Source organism: Gymnoscopelus braueri, assembly GCF_963280865.1.
Source record: "Gymnoscopelus braueri genome assembly, chromosome: 12".
NCBI classification, from domain to species: Eukaryota; Metazoa; Chordata; class Actinopteri; order Myctophiformes; family Myctophidae; genus Gymnoscopelus; species Gymnoscopelus braueri.
Window position 1 is genome coordinate 47,016,484 of NC_137614.1, and position 19,349 is coordinate 47,035,832.

The following is a 19,349-nucleotide window of genomic DNA, read 5'->3' on the forward strand; positions in this document are numbered from 1 at the left end:
ATGCAGCAAGTAAGTAAGTACGTTTCTGTAGATGCATTTGCCAGATTACGGCCTGTTTTTATGGTCAATTTGATTAAAACCAGTGTTTACTCCAAATTGCTTAATCTGAGCCTCATGATGTTGATGTTGGTGTCTTTACCTTACCGAGACCGTCCAGCTCTGCCAAATTGGGTCAAGGTTTATCCCGGTTCACCGGCAATTTTCTAGGGGTCACCAGAGATCCCAGCGAGGGACTCAACAGCAACACAGAGCGAGGCTTTTAGAAACTTGCGGAGACTTCCCCGGTATCGTCTTTTGTCAGGCTATAGCTAGTCCAACAAAGTCCTGGACAGTGTTTGACAAGAAAGACGCCAATAATCCCAAATTCCCTCTACATGCCTTCATGGGAACTTCACCTTTCTTCACTCAGTGCGCTATGCAAATTCTTCTTTGCTCATGACAAGCAGAAGTATGCCAGACTGATTCCCGTTCTAAATCATAGAAATAAAGGCCCTGCAGACCATAAATCGGGAGACATACAGTACCAAGACCTCATGGATGGAAATTTCAAGGCTCAGATACCAATGGCACATTGGGGCGGATAATGCACTTGATTGCATGATCGATGCGCTCGTATCGTATCGTATCGCATCGATCATTACAATAAACATGCTCTGAAAATGCACTGCGAAACACAAGATTTTCAAGTGGGCCCTGATTCAGAAAAGATTGAGACCACCCCAACCCCCCCACCACCACCCCCCACAAGCGCTCATCATCATAACCATCTGAGCAGCCATCATCTAGGTGAAGCTTATAAAAAAGGTCTCCTTTGTACTATTAAACTTGAGGCGATCTTTGCGAATCCATTTTTTATATCCCCGTATGTTGCTTGTGTGGATGGCCCTATATATATATATACAAGACCCTGTGGAAGGGGGGGGGGAGAAAAAAAGGAAAGCGAAAGAAAGACATTTTATGAGAAAAAGAGGGGTGGAAAGAGGTGAGTTGTTTTGGGCCCAACAGAGGGTGGGGGTCCCGGCAGCAATAATATTTGTCAAAGCGCTCCACATGAGAATGTGCGCTGGGAATTCTCGTTTCCCCCCCTGGGAAGTCCGTGAGGGGATTTGGGAACCGTAACGCTATACTGGAAATATTTACAGTGAGGCCAGACCTGCACTTTAAAAAGAAAAAAAGAGAGGAGAAATTACATGCTTCCAACTGAAAAGGGGAAAAAAAGACAATATTTTGGCGTGAAAGTGTTGTGAGGAGAGAGGGTGGACCGGGTTATATGATAGATTAGTCCATTAAAAAGGGTGGAGGATTCAAAACCCATCATTGATTAGCAACGAAGAATGGAGAGGTCACACGAGGACAATGAGGCGTCGACAATGGGTTTCTTTGAGACAGAAAGTTATGCTGCTATGGGGTCGCGGAGGGTTCGGTAAACCGCTTGACCACATGAAGCCTAGCTAGCATCCCTTTTCTGAGTGCGGAGATTTGCCGAAAAAGACCAATCCACAACGTGTTGTGAGCTTGTAGATGGGCTATTTTCGGCAAAGAGATCTGGTGTTGAACCAAAAAAAGGAGGGCATCTATAGTTATGTAAAAAAATATATATATGTTTTTGAACATGGCCAAATCAGGGATGCCAGCCAGGTTGAAAGTGGTTAATGTATCAAATATTTTTTTTTATCTGTCCCGTTTTCAAACTGTGTGTTCTTGTTTACGACACCGAAAAAGGTGTGAACTTAAGTGGAACACAGAGACAGCCTTGTGTTGTTGGTGTTTTCACACATGAGATGCGGGAATTGTTTTATTTCAGGGTTGCCTAGCAGACACTTAGCATTCTTGGCTCCCACTAGATCCATAACCTAAAAGAGGCTGTCTAGTGGGTCACGAGTGTCTCTACAGAGGCACAAGATAGAGTCAGCGGGCTAATCGTTGCTGTTGGGCAGAAACGTGTTTTAATTTGTGTTTTTCCGTAAATTAGCGCCCTACTTGATCAAAATTAGCTCATCCACGAGCTAGTTTTGAGCTTGTAGATCTGCTGCTTTTGCTGTTGTTGAAAGAGAGAGAGGGAGAAAGAGGGAGAGGGAGGGGATGACATGCAGCAAAGAGCCTGGGGTTGGATATGGAACTAGAGGCCAGCCAGCTGCTGGAAGGATTGTAGTTTTATTTATGTGGTATGCATGCACTCTGACCATGCAGGTGAGCCACCAAACTTTCATTGCTTAACCCTTTTTCGTGTGATTGTCCAAAACCTCTCCGTCTTGTCCTCGTTGCCTCGTTCTCCTATGGAGAAAAAAAAAACTCCATCAATCTGCCACCTCCTTAACACCATCAGAGGCCTCCATCAATATCATGTTGTAACCCATCTGCATGTAACCAGTGGTGGAGGAAGTACTCAGATTATTTTACAAGTAGCAATACCACAATGTAAAAAACAAGTAAAAGTATTTGAGTAAAAGTACATGTTTGCATCAAAATATACTTTTGTAGTTCACTCAAAAAAGTACTTATTTTCTATCAATTATTGGCTCAGGAATGCGACAAAAACAAATACATCTCTACTCCTTTAAAGAACCAAAGGTAAAAGTACTCACTATGCAGAATGTATTTATTTTATTTTTTTATATTTACAATATTTCCCTCTGAGATGTAGTGGAGTGCAAAGAAGTACAAATCATTGCAAAACATTTACATACTCAAGTAAAGGAAAAGTATATATCTCAAAATTGTACTCAAGTACAGTACTTATCTACTTTCCTCCACTGCATTTTTTCAACCCAGCTCTGCTCGTATACGCCCGTCAGTTACAGGGGATGAAAGATGAAACATAAGCTCAGATCTTCTCTCTCTCTCTCTCTCTCTCTCTCTCTCTCTCTCCTCTCTCTCTCTCTCTCTCTCTCTCTCAGAGCTTGTCTCTCTCCTCCACTGATCTCAGATCAGAGTGGATCAGTCCTTCTCATCCCGTAGGTTCTCCCCAGTGGGTGGATTATAGCATAGATCTTTTCTCAGGCCCACTGGAGGGCCTCCAACACGCCACATGCTCCAAAGCCAAATCCACTTTCTCACCTCCACCGCAGCTGCTGAGCTCATGCAACAGTCAAATCCCTCCGTGTTTCAAAGCTGAACTCTGTTAACCCATATAGACCGGGAAAGAATCTGTGTCATTTTTAGATTAGTTTGGCTATATAAAAATAGCAGATCTACAAGCTCATAGCGCTGCACCGAGTGCCACGCTATGAGCTTGTAGATCTGCTATTTTTTTTAAAATCATGTAGAGTTTGTGCAAGTCGTTTGAATATCATTTTTCGGAGCGATTTTTTTTACTCAAATCTTTGCTTCTTGGGGATTCTACTATGTCTTCAAAATCCTATTTTTTTTTTTTTTAAACGTTTCTATATCAGTGATTCTCAAACTTTTTCATGTCAAGGACCCCCAAAATGATATGTATTTGGCCGCGGACCCCCATCTCAAAATGTTTTGTGATATGGACCCCCCCAGAAGCAAAGATATGAGTCACTTTAAAAAAATTATATTCAAAGATTTTCAAGCGCTATGAGCTTGTAGATCTGCTATTTTTGAATAGCCAAAGAAATCTGAAAGATGCCACAGATGCATCCCCGGATTGAATGGGTTAAGTTTCATGTCTTTGCCTGAGATTCGAGGCCCAGGTCCCCCCACGCTAAGAGCTAATAGAGCCTCGCCTGCTTTCTCGGGGGAGAAATTGAATATCAAAAACACAAAGCCGGGCCGGGGGAATCAAACACAGACCTCCAAATCTCAGGGCGGACACTTTGTGTGATACTGTGATGACAACTGTGACTTTGTGTGTCTTTTTTTGTTCTGCATAGTTCAGGCTATTGTATAGGTGTAGCCATGGTGCTTTTTTTTAGCCTTGTAGCAAGACTATCATATATGTATTTTATCGAGTCTGACTTTTGCTTTCGTATCTATGATAGTCTCTATCGCCCTGTAGTCACTGGAAATTTGCGTGCAAAGACGGGATAAAAATACAGACTAATACAGTGCACACAGGTTCCTAATGTCGAGTTAACAGCTGTGGCTACAGGGTCAGGCTCCACTATATGCAACTTCGATATCGATATGACTCTGAAGATTTTTACTGTTTACAAAACAATAGCGCATATGAAGTACACACACACACACACACTTACGCGGCCACTATCTTCCGCATGTGTGTGTGTGTGTGTCTGTCTGTTTCTCACGTGTGACCACTTACGGCCACATGCACACCGCGGACTCGTATTTCTGCCTATAAAGCCTCTCGTAATCCCTGTAGCCCCTAGTTGTGTGGTCTGTCTCCCCCGGGCGTGAGACACAAGGGCCAGGTGCTTCATCTATCTATCTCCTGTGCTGTGTGTGCGTGTGCGTGTGCAGGCGTGCGCGCGCGTTTGCGTGCGCGCTTGCGTGCATCCACGTGTGCCTGCGGATTCACACGGCTCAGAAGGACTCCCACACACACACACACACACACACACACACACACACACACGCACACTCGTATGCATGCACGGACACATACGTTTGTACTACTATACGTGTGAAGACATCAACATTTTATGATTTTGGAATGGCAATTTTGACCCCTAATCCTATAAAGCCGAAAAAAGTGGATCTACAAGCTCACAACAAGCTGGTAGCCTACTGTACATTCACTATTTTCAGTGCACAACACTGGCACACAACTAAGTAAAGAATCAATCAATTTTAATAATACCTTTGGCCCTCACAAGTATAGTATAGAAATACAAGTACGCACACGCACACACACGCACACACACACACACACACACACACACACACACACACACACACACACACACACACACACACACACACACAGCAGCTCCCAGGTTCATTGTAACATGCAACCAGTGAAAAAAATCGTCTTGTCTGTTTCTCATGGAGTCGAAATAAAGGACACCCTCCTCTTTGCCTCCGCTAGGAGGAGGAGGAGGAGTAGTAGGAGGAGGAGGAGGTGAAGGAGGAGGAGGAGGTGAAGGAGGAGGTGGTGACCTGCGGTTGCACCAGACCCTGTCACTGACACAGCAGCAGCTGGGCTGCGTAGCGGGACGGCGGCAGCAGCGTGGGTTAATGCTTTGATTCTCTCTCAGAGCAGAGCAGAGGGCCAGGCCACCGCTATAGCGCTAGGCTGTCTGTGAACAGACACCTGCTAGGATAGAATATCACACACCAGACCCTAACGACATGGACAGACCTGTGGAGAGGAATATACAAGGACTGAGAGAGCGGGGGAGAGAGGGAGAGAGAGGGAGAGAGAGAGAGAGAGGAGGGAGGCAGAAAGAGAAACAGAGAGAGAGGAGAGAGACAGAGAGAGACACAGAGAGAGACAGAGAAAATATCCGATCCATTGTGAGCTTGTAGATCAGATATATCCGGTATAACGGTATACGTATAACTCAGGCTTTAACCCATTAAGACCTGAGAAGATTCTAGAAATGTTTTTTTTAAAAACCCAATTTTTTTTTCCCTCGATTTTTCAAAAATAGCAGATCTACAAGTTCATAGCGCGGCACTCGGTGCCGCGCTATGAGCTTGTATATCTGCTATTTTTGAATAGCCTAAAGAAATCTAAAGTGACACAGATGCGTTCCAGGTATCAATGGGTTGGGATAGTTCACCCCAAAAAATCATTCATTCGTCATTCATTCATTTATTTTTTTAACGATTAGACAACTATTAGATATTTTATTGTTTTCGTCGCATTCCTAAGCCAATAATTTGATAACCAGCGGACCTGTAGGCAGCGGTTTCCGGTCTCCTTCAGGAACCCGCTGCCGGTCATCAAGTTATTGGCTTAGGAATGCGACAAAAACAATAAAATATCCATGAATGAATTCAAGTCTCCATAGCGTGACTAATCGATAGAAAATAAGTCATTTCGGGGGTGAACTGTCCCTTTTAAGGCTTTACCAATAGCTGACTGCCGTCATACAAGTGAGAGGAGTGAGCAGTGCTGAGTGAATAATAATAGTATTGTATTGCATTGTTCTTGGTCGTCGTAATGGTCAACACGGTACATGGGATTCATTTTGTCTCATACTTTGGCAACGTGTGGCGTTTCCCGTGCGTCCAGGAGTTCAATTCAAAGCACCGTTTGATTCGAACTCAATTGACGCTCGGCTAGAGACAAACAGAGAGAGAAAGAGAGAGAGAGATAAAGAGAAACAAGTGAAGCATACATCTGGATTCTATGATAGTATTAGGCACTGTGCGTGTGCGTGTGCGTGTGCGTGTGCACGTGCACGTGCGTGTGTGTTTGAAGGTCATTGGCTCTTCCCAGATGTGCACCTGACAAACAAATTTGGGAGCATGGTGAGTTTTCACTCGCTGATCCAGCCTGTGCGTAATGTGAGAGGGGCTTGGACACACACACACACACACACACACACACACACACACACACACACACACACACACACACACACACACACACACACACACACACACACACACACACACACACACACTCACACACACACAGTCTACCCTCCGTCAGGCATCCTCGTATATGCGTATAGCAGGTTTTTTCCCCCGGCCGGCCCGTCAACTCTTTCACACGGTACAACACAGACAACAAGTCATAAAGTACATTTAATGCCGTCAATAAATCTGCCATTTATGCGGACGGGAAACTCGAACCATTAAAGCCTATTTAAATTTTACAGTATGATTCTTAAAGCAGTCACTCAGTCACCGGTGCTGTTAGCTCACACTGTAAAAAGAGATTGTTTGGATATCGCTTGTCCTCACCTTTGGGTCCTCTCTCTCTCTCTCTCTCTCTCTTTAAATCAGCCTGCACCTGTGTGCACATGTGAACGTGTTTGTGCACTGTGAGGGAAGTGAGAATGCTGAGAGCCGTGTCAGCGAGGTTCTTTTTAAATCCAGCGGTGCAGAAAGTCTTTGGTTTAAGTACTATCAGTGATTCTCAAACTTTCGCTTGAAAATCACTTAAAGGAGAATTCCGGGCTACCTTTTTCTAACCTTTTATATGATATTATATCCTAGGACGAGTGATACAGTGGAACATTTTCTCAACTCCATCCCGAGTCCACCGCAGCTAAAAACGTGAGCGGATGGGCCATGCGCTAAATCGCGTATTTATATCGCTCGAAGAGTTTGTTGTTTTGTTGAATGGGTCGCCGTAGTGTTTACAACAGGACTTGGATGAAATCACGGATGAAATCACGGGTGAAATCTCGTCTTGCGAGACTTCCGGAGGGGCGCATCTAACACAAACATCGTGGAGAGTTTTCATTACATTATTTTTCTTTTTTTTTTATCCCATGATTTTGTAACCCTTTTTCTAAGTGATCCTGGGCGCTTCACTCCCCCCACCAGCCTAGGGAGCCCAGGGCCGAACTCATGCCTCCTTCAATGCATGAGAGCCAACTGACCTTCTTGTCACCTGACAGGGGTGAGTTTCCCCGGTAGGACGTAACGCGTGGAAGGAACACGTTATTCCAACCAGTTCCCTTCCCCTCCATCAGGCTGTCATGGGGGAGGCGGTATAGCGACCAGGATTACTGCATGTTTACTACCCTAGGAGACTCGAACCCAGGACCTTCTAGCTGTGAGGCGACAGCGCTACCGACTGCGCCACCGTGCCCCTCACTGCGGAGAGTTTTCTGTCAATATGAACGTCAGATATCAACGAATTTTTTTTTTTCACCTTTAACGACATGCCCCAAAAATAGGGAGGGACAACCCCGGGTCGAATGCGGTCAAAGTGCTTAAATAAGGACATATCCCATAATGCTGTGCGTCGGCGGGGTTGACAACATGGTAGTAACAGCAGAAACCACACACTTCCTGGTGCTTCCTGCCATGACCTGGCGCTGGCATCAGGTAGTCAGAGCTATGAATGGAGCTCAGTGCTTCTGAAGCCTGTTCACTTCCTTCCTGCTCTATTACCTCGTGTGTCAACACGCACACACACACACACACGCGCGCGCACACACACACACACACACACACACACACACACACACACACACACACACACACACACACACACACACACACACACGCACACACACGTTTGTATTACTATACTTGTGAGGACATCAGCATTTTATAGGATGGTAATTTATATGAATTCCATTTAGATATGTAATGTATATTTTTGGCCATTTTTAGCACTAACCCTAAAGCCAGAAATGGCTGATCTACAAGCTCACAAAGTGTCGCGCTGCGACGAGTTGTGAGTTTGTAGATCTACATTTTTGTGGGGGGTGCGCGACACCGGCGTGTAATTACTCCGACCCCAATCTGGGAACCCATTCGGTAAAAAAATAAAAGGAAAAGAAATGTTTATTTTGTTTTGTTTTACCTCTGGGGGCACCACCTCCTTTTCTGTGTAGAAACAGGAACTTGTTTTGGCTCCTCCCCTTTCTTTGTCCACTTCCTCCCAGGTGCCTCCGTGTTTATTCCTGCTAACAACAACACTACATGTTTATGGCAGTGGTGCTGACAAATTATGCTGTTAGCAGAATCCGTCATGAGAGATCACTCCAGCCTTATCCCCTAAACCTATAACCTCCACAGGCCTACAATAACCCTGACCCCCAAAACCCTGAATCTTCTCCTAATTCTAAGCTTTTTTGCAACCATAAAACAACCATTTCTCTTGTTGGGGGACCAGGGAAATTGTGCTCACAACATCTGTTTCTCAAGTTTTACCGTACTTGTGGGGACATTTTGGCCCTCAACAAGTATAGTACACACACACACACACACACACACACACACACACACACACACACACACACACACACACACACACACACACACACACACACACACACACACACACACACACACACACAGACTATAAACAATCGGCGGTTGCCAAAAGCACTAGTGGCGCAGTGGGTTTCTCACAGTTTGACAGACTGTCCTCTGAACCTGTTAACTTGGCATAAGGAGAGTCCAGTCCTCAAACCCCCGCCTTTTTCTTTCCCGCTCCTCCAAACACTTCTGTTTGCCCCGAAAACAGCTGCGGAGCAACTCTCTCTGAGCATCGCATGTCGTCTCTCTGTTAGGACAGAAACCTTGTATCTCCATATTTACTCCCCTGTTCATTATGCTAGGGTGGGATGGCTCAGGGTCAGTGGTGGCAAAAATACTCAAATTCTCTACTTAAGTAAAAGTACCAATACTGCAATATAAAAATACTCTGTTACAAGTAAAAGTCCAGAATTAAAAATTTACTTGAGTAAAAGTACAAAAGTATTGGCATCAAAATGTACTTAAAGTACCAAAAGTAAAAGTACTAAATATTTGAAAATAGCAGATCTACAAGCTCACAACGCAAATGGCCTAGGTATAAAATCGGGTTAAAGTGGTTAATGTATGTTTCATTATATCATAATTTATATCTGAAAAGTAACTAGTAACTAAAGTTTTCAAATAATTGTAGTGGAGTAAAAGTACAATATTTGCCTCTGAGATGTAGTGGAGTAAAAGTATTGGAAATTGGAAATACTCAAGTAAAGTACAAATACCTCAAAATTGTACTTAAGTACAGTACTTAAGTAAATGTACTTAGTTACTTTCCACCACTGCTCAGGGTAGAGGACATAGTACAGCAACTTGGGCAATGGGCCTGGTCTTCAAGATACTCAAGGGACCAGCTGCCCATTTAACTGTCGAACTTAGTGGTTCTCAAAATGCTATGTATTTGGCCGCGGACCTAACCTCACTCCGTCAAATGGAAGAAGCTTGCGACACACATTTTGTTTCACAGCGTACTTGCATCTGAGACTCCGGGCGCAGAATCGATGACAGACGGAGTTTCATTTTTTCAAGCTACTAGGCAGGTGATTGGATGATCCCGCCCCTAGCAGCCGCTGATTGGTTCGGATGCGCAGCAGTTCGGGCAGCTTTACTCTGTGAGCAATCCCAGACCCTCCTTCCTGAAACCAAATGCAAATGAGATTTCCGGAGGGAGGGGGGGTTTACCAGGCTACCGCGGACCCCCATCTCAAAATATTTTGAGATGGGGGTCTCTCAGAGAGAGAGAGAGAGAGAGAGAGAGAGAGAGAGAGAGAGAGAGAGAGAGAGAGAGAGAGAGAGAGAGAGAGAGAGAGAGAGAGAGAGAGAGAGAGAGAGAGAGAGAGAGAGAGAGAGAGAGAGAGAGAGAGACGCAGATCATCGTTTCCTGTAACGCAGGGGCCAAAAAACATTTAGCAGTTGCTATAGCTGCACTGGCAAAGGAGAGAGAGAGAGAGAGCAAAAGAGAGACAGAGAGAAGAAAGAAAGAGAGAGAGAGGGAGGGTAAGAGAGAGGAAAAAAGAGAGAAGAAATGAGAGAGACAGAGCAGAAAAAAGGAGAAGAAAGAGAGGGAGAGTCTAGTATGATGCAAGCAGTGTTTCTAGTCACTTTATGATGTGTTGCATCTTGAAGACATAATACTTGCAGGACTTCCAGTCCCACGTCCTATTCCCCGGCTCCTTATTATACGTATCAATAAAGTTCAGTGTACATAGGCGGCCCGCTTGTACTGGATAATGTTATAGCGCTGACTGAGAAAAAGACGTGCTCGATCCACCACGGTGCTTAAAGAGTAATAATGGACCGCTGGGCAGGCAAAGCAGGTCGTGAGGGGTCAGGATTAAACCACTTAATCCGAGGGTCTTTCAGGCCACCAAGGACCACTTATAGCTGAGAGGGAGATGAAGCAAAGGACCCTAAATATACAGTATAATGTATAACATTGTGTTGGATATCTTACATTTTATCTTTTCTATTTATATTTTTCGGATTTATGTTAATGAGCGTCAGCGTTTAACCACATTCAATACCTTGAGTGAACTCGACCTTTGGCTATGCACTTGGTCTGCTCTTTAAGACCTGGAACGCATCTGTGTCACTTTATATTTCTTTGGCTATTCAAAAATAGCAGATCTACAAGCTCATAGCGCGGCACCGAGTGCCGTGCTATGAGCTTGTAGATCTGCTATTTTTTAATAATCTTGATTTTTTTTTTTTCCCAAACAAATGTTAGGATTTAGAAAACATTTTTTAAGAATCGCCTCAGGTCTTAATGGGTTAACACTTTACACCAAATCTCTTTGCCGAAAATAGCCCCCCCCCCTCACCCCACCCCCCTGTAGTAACTCTAGTAACTGAGGACCCCCTAGGGGTCCCAGATGCCCTGTTGAAGACCCATGACGGCTGTGATTTCACTTCAAGTCATCTGACCGTCAGCCGTTCACTGTATGACAGAGTGGTTCTCAACCTTCTCTAGATTAGGGGCCCACTTGAAAATCTAAAAAAATATATATAATTTTGAATTCATTTTTAACACAAAGCAGAAAACCTTTTCAGATGGGGGTCTGCGGCCAAATATATTTCAACTTGGGGCTCCTTGAGATTAAAAAGTTTGAGAAACCACTGGTGTTATGACATATCTTTGGGACGGCTCTAGAATCAGGCCGTCCGTCCGGGAATCAGGAGGACCTCCCATCCCGTCTGGTCCACCCAGTCTTAGTGTCCCCATGAGCAAGACACTTAACCACTAACAGTTCCCCCCAGAGCACCACTCACTCATCATGACCATCTGAACAGCCACCATGACTATACATTTGGCCACGGTTTCATTCAGCTCCATTCAGAGCCTCGTTGACTTCCATAAAGTCAATTTCACAAAGTATGAAAAACGTGGGAGAAAAGAAAAGTGCAGTGTTGCACATGGAGGACTCTTTTCTCCGGACACACACACACACATACTTTACTTGAGTATTTCCCATTTCCAATACTTTTACTTCCATTCCGCTACATCTCGGATCCAAATATTGTACTTTTACTCCACTATTTATTTGGAAACGTACTTACTACTTACTTTGTAGATTTTGGCCATTTGAAAATAGCCGATCTACAAGCTCACATCTGCAATTTTCAAAAACACATTTGAAAACTTGAAATGGGACATTTCTTTTGGTACTTTAACTTTAAATACATTTTGATGCCAATACTTTTGTACTTTTAATGAAGTACATCTTGAATTCCGGACCTTTACTTGTAACAGAGTATTTGTATATTGCAGTATTGATACTTTTACTTTAGGTAAAAAAAAAAATAATCCACAGACATACAGGCAAAACAGTTACACAGACTGACCCTCTCATAGACGGCTAGCTAGACCTCAGGCTGACAAGTGTTTTGCACTGTTCCATTGCATTGGATGGATGGACCAGAAAGAGTGAAGAGAAAAAGGCTTCAGACCTCATTTAAATGCTCTTGTGGTCTCTTTGCTGTATAAAATATACAGCCGCTTAGCTGCTTAGCTGACTGACAGCCTGTCAAGTAAAACTCTCCTCCCTTTCAGTACTGTAATGTGCGTGTACCTGCCAAACCTGTGCTGTGCCTCGCATGCAAAACCGCAGGTTTTGGAAGCTTTCTATCTGTCTGCGTTGGAAGCAAATCCAACGGTTACGACGGAAAAATGAATAGTAAAAGCTGCAAATATGGAAAGAGGTGATTTTAGTTGTCTTTTTCTACTACATGAACGCTAGTGTCCCCATTCTAGGGTGAACATTAGGCATGTAACGATTCACTCAACTCGCGATACGATTTTTCACGATTTTTTAAAACACATTTAACACAGAACAATGTTCTAGACAAATCTTTTTTTTTCTCTCTCTCTTACACAAATCCAGTGTTTTGCTCTCTTTTTACCAGCATGCAATGCAGGTCTACAAAGAGACTGAGCACTAGTCATACTCGACATATTCTCGACATGTTTTCGATCATTGGCTGTCCTTTAAGCCAATGGGGAGCCACTAGCAGTGTTGCCAGATTCTGCGAGAGAAATAAGAAACCAGGTCTAAGCCAATGGGGAGCCACTAGCAGTGTTGCCAGATTCTGCGAGAGAAATAAGGAACCCGGTCTATGAAAACAAGCGACACACACACAAAAAGATAAAACATGCTGGTATACATGACTGTGTGTCATGTCTTGTTTCTTTCTTTTACAATACTGTGTTTTCTCTTATCCTCTTTTCAATACAGTAGCAAATAACTCTTGAATTTAACTTTTTTTTTATCAATTCTCTTTTTCTTTTTGTTTTTGGCGTTTTATTTTATTTTATTAAAACGATTTAAATTGTCACCAGTTTGAACTGATTTTAATCAATTTTCGATAAGTCGTTACATTCCTAGTGAACATTCAATAGCTGATCAGCTATTTTCGCTGAATAGATTTTGGTGTTAGAGGGATAAATATTAGGGAGCCTAGTAAAGACCCCTGCGGGATTCCAGTCAATATATTATATAGGGTTTAAGTTGTTGGTTGGTTGAGTGACAGAATTCTGACCTATCAATCAGCTCAGTGGCCTTGTGGGTAGAGTGTCAGACTGGTCATTAAAGACTATAAAAATGGTAGCCAATGCCTCCCTGCTTGGATTGGGGGGTAAGTCCTTGTGACATACTAGTGTCCAGTGGTGGAAAAAATATTCACATGTTTTACTTAGTAAAAGTATCAATACTGCAATGTAGAAATACTCTGTTACAGGTAAAAGTCTGGTTATAAAATTTACTTGAGTAAAAGTACAAAAGTGTTGGCATCAAAATGTACTTAAAGTACCAAAAGTAAAAGTACTCATTATGCAGAATGTCCCATTTCAAGTTTTCGAATTCTTGTAGATCGGCTATTTTCAAATGGCCGAAATGTATACAGGGCTGGAGTGGTTCATGTATGTTTTGTAATAATAATCAAAATCTACAAAGTAATGTTTGCAAATAAATCTAGTGGAGTAAAAGTACTATATTTGGATCAGAGATGTAGTGGTGTAAATACCTCAAAATTGTACTTAAGCACAGTACTTAAGTAAATGTACTTAGTTACTTTCCACCACTGCTAGCGTCATGTCCAGGGGGTGTACTTGTACATCAAGCCACCTCATGGTCCATGTAATGGACCACATGGCTCTGGAAACCACTGGTTCCCTAGGCTATACATACTTTTCTGACCCATCATCACAGTCACAGATTCAAGGGAAATGCTTTTCGGAACATCTTTAAACCTCTTGTTATTTGTCTGCTTGGGTCGTGTTATTGTCCCTCTCTGACACTGTGTCGAGCAACGGGACAGAGAAACTGATCATAACAATGTTTGAAAACAACAAGCGAAAACAGCTCTACTAATAAGACATGTGAGCCCGATAAGCCCCTTCGTGCCTCTGGGAAGGGGAGCAGATTGATCCATTTCAGAATGCTCGCATTCTTTGGCAACGCGACGCTCTTAGACAACATGCTTTTGGATTCTCTACAACAAGTAGGGGCGCAGAAAGCGGTTTGAAAACGATGACACATTCTTTTTTAGGATGAATTTAACCGTTTCTGACAGATAATCCTATGCGTTATTCATTGCCGTTCTGGTCATTGTCACTGTCGCCGCGCTTTTCCATTTCAGCACTGCTGGTCTGGCCCGGTGCCTGTTTGATTGAAAACACCAGGATGCTGTTTGGGGGGGGGGGGGGGGGGGGGGTTGTTGAGTTTTGCTAAACAGATGTTTTTTTCTACAGTAGTTATCATAGCATCTAACCCTGTTTAATTACTAGGGACGACACGCGAATAATCGGTCATCTTATCGGTATCGGTGATATCGGCCTTATAAAATATGCAATATCGGTATCGAAGCGGATATCAACATAATATATCGGTCCTAGCTGATATATGATTTTATAATATTCATGATGAAGGCTTCAGATTCAATCACTGTTTTCTGGGTAAGCTTTCAAAAGGGTCTTTTTAAAGGGATATTTCACCCCCGAAATGTCATTTTTGTTTGTTTTTGTCGCATTCCAAAGCCAATCATTTGATGACCGGCAGCGGTTCCGGTATAGGAGACACAAAGAGTCTCCTTTCTGTGTCTCCTACCGGAACCGCTGCCTGCCGGTCCACTGGTCATCAAATTATTGGCTTAGGAATGGAATATTTTGGGTGAACTATCCCTTGAAGTCCTTTTTATGTGAATTGCTTAGATTTTTTAGAAGTCTTCATCTGCACCCAAAATCACAGGTGCACAGTAAACCCACAGTAAACCCTGCTGGAAACATGTGTTGCAATATGGCCTCCGACAGAGACGGTATGTCTTTCATTGCCGACAAAGTGTGTTAACCTCTCTCTCCCATCTTTCCTCTCTCTCTCTCTCTCTCTCTCCTCAGAAACCACTGTGCGTACGTGGTGCAGAAGAACATCACGTGCACGCTGCAGGACGGCGTGCACACGTACGTGAAGGCGGAGTACACCACCAAGTGCATCTGGGGACAGAAGTGTCCCGTTGTCATGTGAGTCTCTCGGATATATCGTTGTTGTCGGGCAGAAACCATATTTTTACTTGATCATACTACAGCGTCACACAAAAGCATCAAAAGTAGCAGATCTACAAGCTCAGTTTATATAAGCTGAATGGTTTATGGCACGTACCACCACTATGGGCTCTAATGCTGGACAGCGAGTCCCCGGTTTGATTCCCGGACCGGCTGGACCACTTGCTCCATTTCACACCCCCTTGCTAGTCTCTCCATGACTGTATTTACCCGTTCTCAAACTTTCTAATTTGAAGGACGCCCCCATTAACTCTGAGAGTGTACAAATGGAACCAAATGGACCCGTAAGGGTCCATTTGGTTTTTTGTACGCTCTCAGAGTTACAGACCTTTATGGGTCCATCATCTGGTTCCATTTGTATGCTTTCAGACGTACAGACCATGTAAGGGTCCATTTGAACCCCCTCGAGGAACCCTGAGGGTCCCTGGAACCCACTTTGAGAACAACTGCCGTATACAGCTCCCGTCATATATAGGCAAAAAAGGCACACAAAAAAACATACTATCTCTGCTTCACAAATGCATATCTCAACCTAGTACTTGTTGAGGTACTGAATTGACTATTATTACTACACAGTAAAATCCTCAGTGTTAATATAACTCTGAGAGCATACAAAATGTAACCAGAATGGTCCATTCGTCTTACATTCGTACACTCTCAGAATAATAAAAAGGCAAAATAATGGATAACAACATGTTTTATGTTTTCATACTGCAGCACAAATTGGCCATCTTGGGACAAGTAACTTGAACTTGTCTTGAACTTGATAACACTGAGGATTGTACTGTGTATCGTCTTCAATGTTTAACTCTATACTGTGGAGTACATTGGAAATGGACTGGAGATGACAGTAAAAGTGTGAGCTGATGCTGCCCCCTAGTGGCTGTATTTTGTGCTGCACAGGCCGCCCACTTGCAGGCAGATCATGCATGCAGTGGTGGAAGTAGACTACTTTACTGTACTTTCCTCTTTTACCACGGATTTGAACCCGGTTTCCTGCGCAAGTGCTGACATTTTTACCATTGATCTAATAGCACTGGTGGAAGAAGTACTCAGATAATTTACTTGAGTAAAAGTAGCAATACCACGATGTAGAAATACTCTGTTACAAGTAAAAGGCCTGTGTTCAAGATGTTACTTGGGTAAAAGTGCAAAAGTATTGGCATCAAAATATAGTTAAAGTACCAAAAGTACTAATGAAACTTTTGAAAATAGCAGATCTACAAGCCCACAACACGTAGCTTGTAGATCGTCTATTTTTAAATAGCCGACAGTAGGTATAAAATAGGGATATATTTAAAATGTATATCTGAAAAAGTAACTAGTTTTCAAATAATTGTAGGGGAGTAAAAGTAGAAGTACGGAAAATTGGAAATTCTTCAGTAAAGTCAAAATACCTCAAAATTTGACTTAGTACAGTACTTGAGTAAATGTACTTAGTTACTTTACACCACTGTCTAATAGTGCCTGCCTGCTTGCTCAGGGGATAAAGTGAATCTTGACCAGCAGGTCAAACATTTTGTCAGATCCTGTGTCTAGGCGAGACATGACCTTTTTTAGGCTATTTGAAAATAGCCGATCTACAAGCTCACAACGTGTTGCTTTGTGAGCTTGTAGATCTGCTATTTTCAAAGCATTTTTATACTTTTGGAAACTTGTGAAATGGGACATTCAGCAAAATGAGTACTTTTACTTTCAGTACTTTAGCATATTTTGATGCGAATCACTTTGTACTTTTACTCAAGTAGATTTTGAATACCGGACTTTCATTTGTAACAGAGTATTTCTACATTGTGGTATTGATACTTAAGTACAGAATGTGAGTACTTCTTCCACCACTGGTAGGCACTAAACTAAAAATGTACTTTATAGCTACCTTCCACCACATCTGTGTTAGTTGGATAGCGTGCAGAGTACGGGCCACATGGGGGAAGAAAGAAGAATGGTGCTAATGTAACAAAGTTTCAGCAATAATTGGGCCGGGGCTTGTTTTCTATTTATTTATTCTTATGTTTTTTCATACTGAATAATGCCAATATGGGGAAAAGATGTCAGCTGCTGTTTAAGCGGTTCCTCCTGCCTGTGGAATGTGACCTCGTTTAGCGCCAGAGTCACGCTTTTACTGTACTTTGTTGACATGTGTGTAAATTATGCCAGCATGTCCCTAGTTGCTGTCGAATGGAAACCTTGTATGTCATACTACAGCGTTACACAAAAGCATCAAAAGCAGCAGATCTACAAGCTCGAAACGCGGCACAAAGCGACGCGTTTTGAGCTTGAGCTAGATCTGATACTTTTGCTGTTTTTGAATTTGAATCCTGAAAAGTAACAGTTTTGGACATGTGAGGTTTCCACCCGACAGGTGAACATGTTCCAATAGATCCAATGTAAATGAGTTATTATTTAGTCACAAGCTCTAAGTTCATAGGTTTCATAGGTTTAGTATTTACACACTTAACCACTTTCACCATGTTTCAAAAATAGCAGATCTCCAAGCTCACAACGCGTCACGATGCGACGTGTCGTGAGCTTGTAGATCTGCTATTTACACAACTCTGGTTACGACACTGTCATAATGACGAAGTGGGGCATGAATTTACAAAAACGGTTTAATTCAAAGTTGAAATGTGGAGATACAAGGTTTCTGCCTGACAGTGACGAAAAGTACACGTGTGTACACGTGCACTGGGCGTGGGAGTACTGTGTGTGTGTGTGTGTGTGTGTGTGTGTGTGTGTGTGTGTGTGTGTGTGTGTGTGTGTGTGTGTGTGTGTGTGTGTGTGTGTGTGTGTGTGTGTGTGTGTGTGTGTGTGTGTGTGTGTGTGTGTGTGTGTGTGTGCACATGCACGTGTTAGAATAGAATGAACTCATATATTGCATTTTTTCTTCTTCTAATCAAGTACAGTATAGTGTTACCTCCCTTAAGTGTGTTCTGTTGACAGGCAGAGATAGAGAGATGATTAATGAGAGAGAGAGAGAGAGAGAGAGAGACAGACAGACAGACAGACAGACAGACAGGAGGGAGGGATTTTAGAAGAGTTATCACTCTGATAACCCGTGGTGGAAGAAGTACTCCGATATTTTTACTTAAGTAAGACTAGCAATACCGCAATATAAAAATAATCTGTTACAAGTAAAAGGCCTGTGTTCAAAATGTTATTTGAGGAAAAGTGCAAAAGTATTGGCACGTACGAAAGTACGAAAAGTAAAAGTACTAAAATGTTTGAAAACAGACGATCCCACAAGCTTGTAGATCTGCTATTTTCAAATATCCTATGTATAAAATAGGGCTAATGTGGTTAATGCATGTTTTGTAATAATGATTTATATCTACAAAGTAACTAAGTTTTCAAATAATTGTAGAGGAGTAGAAGTAAAAGTATTGAAAATTGGAAATACTCCACTAAAGCAAAAAAGACCTCAAAATTGTACTTAAGTACAGTACTTAAGTGAATGTACTTTTCACCACTGCTGATAACTCTTCTAAAATCAATGGTACAGATAACAGTAGGGTGTGATGCTGACCTCATCCAATCCTCTGACACATTATTTACACCCCTAATCTCCCTCTAATCCACACACTATCCCACAGAAACCCACCTATGTCAGCCTTTACAGCTCATACAATCTTGAGCACTTCAATTTAAGTAAAGATTTGATGAAGGGAGCAGAGCTGATAGGGAGGGAGGGGCATGCTGTTCCACAGTCTATAAGGCTGTGACAGCAAAGGCGTGGTCACCCCTGAGCAGCAAGTATCCCCAAGTCAGTTGAACTTTATAAAGGATCAGGAGGATCTTAAAATTAATACTGGCAGCCAGTGGTGAGGGGCCAGGATTTGGGCAATCTGGGAACCCATCGCCAAATAAAAAGGAAAAACAGCGCCCTCTGCTGTTTTTTACTCTTTCACTTGGCTCTGGGGGGAGCTAAATGAAGCACCCGTGCGCAAGGAAACCGGGTTTTTTGGTCTGCCCTCAGCGCTCCACTTCC

At 42.8% G+C, this 19,349-nt stretch overlaps 1 protein-coding gene across 1 annotated transcript in view; it reads left to right on the top strand.

The window, feature by feature from the left end:
- emilin3b (elastin microfibril interfacer 3b) overlaps positions 1–19,349 on the top strand; it is a 49,446-nt gene that overhangs the window by 18,887 nt on the left and 11,210 nt on the right. Inside the window, exon 2 of the mRNA XM_080445679.1 lies at positions 15,200–15,322. Coding sequence (XP_080301805.1) covers positions 15,200–15,322 — 123 coding nt within the window. The remainder of the gene's footprint in view (positions 1–15,199; positions 15,323–19,349) is intronic.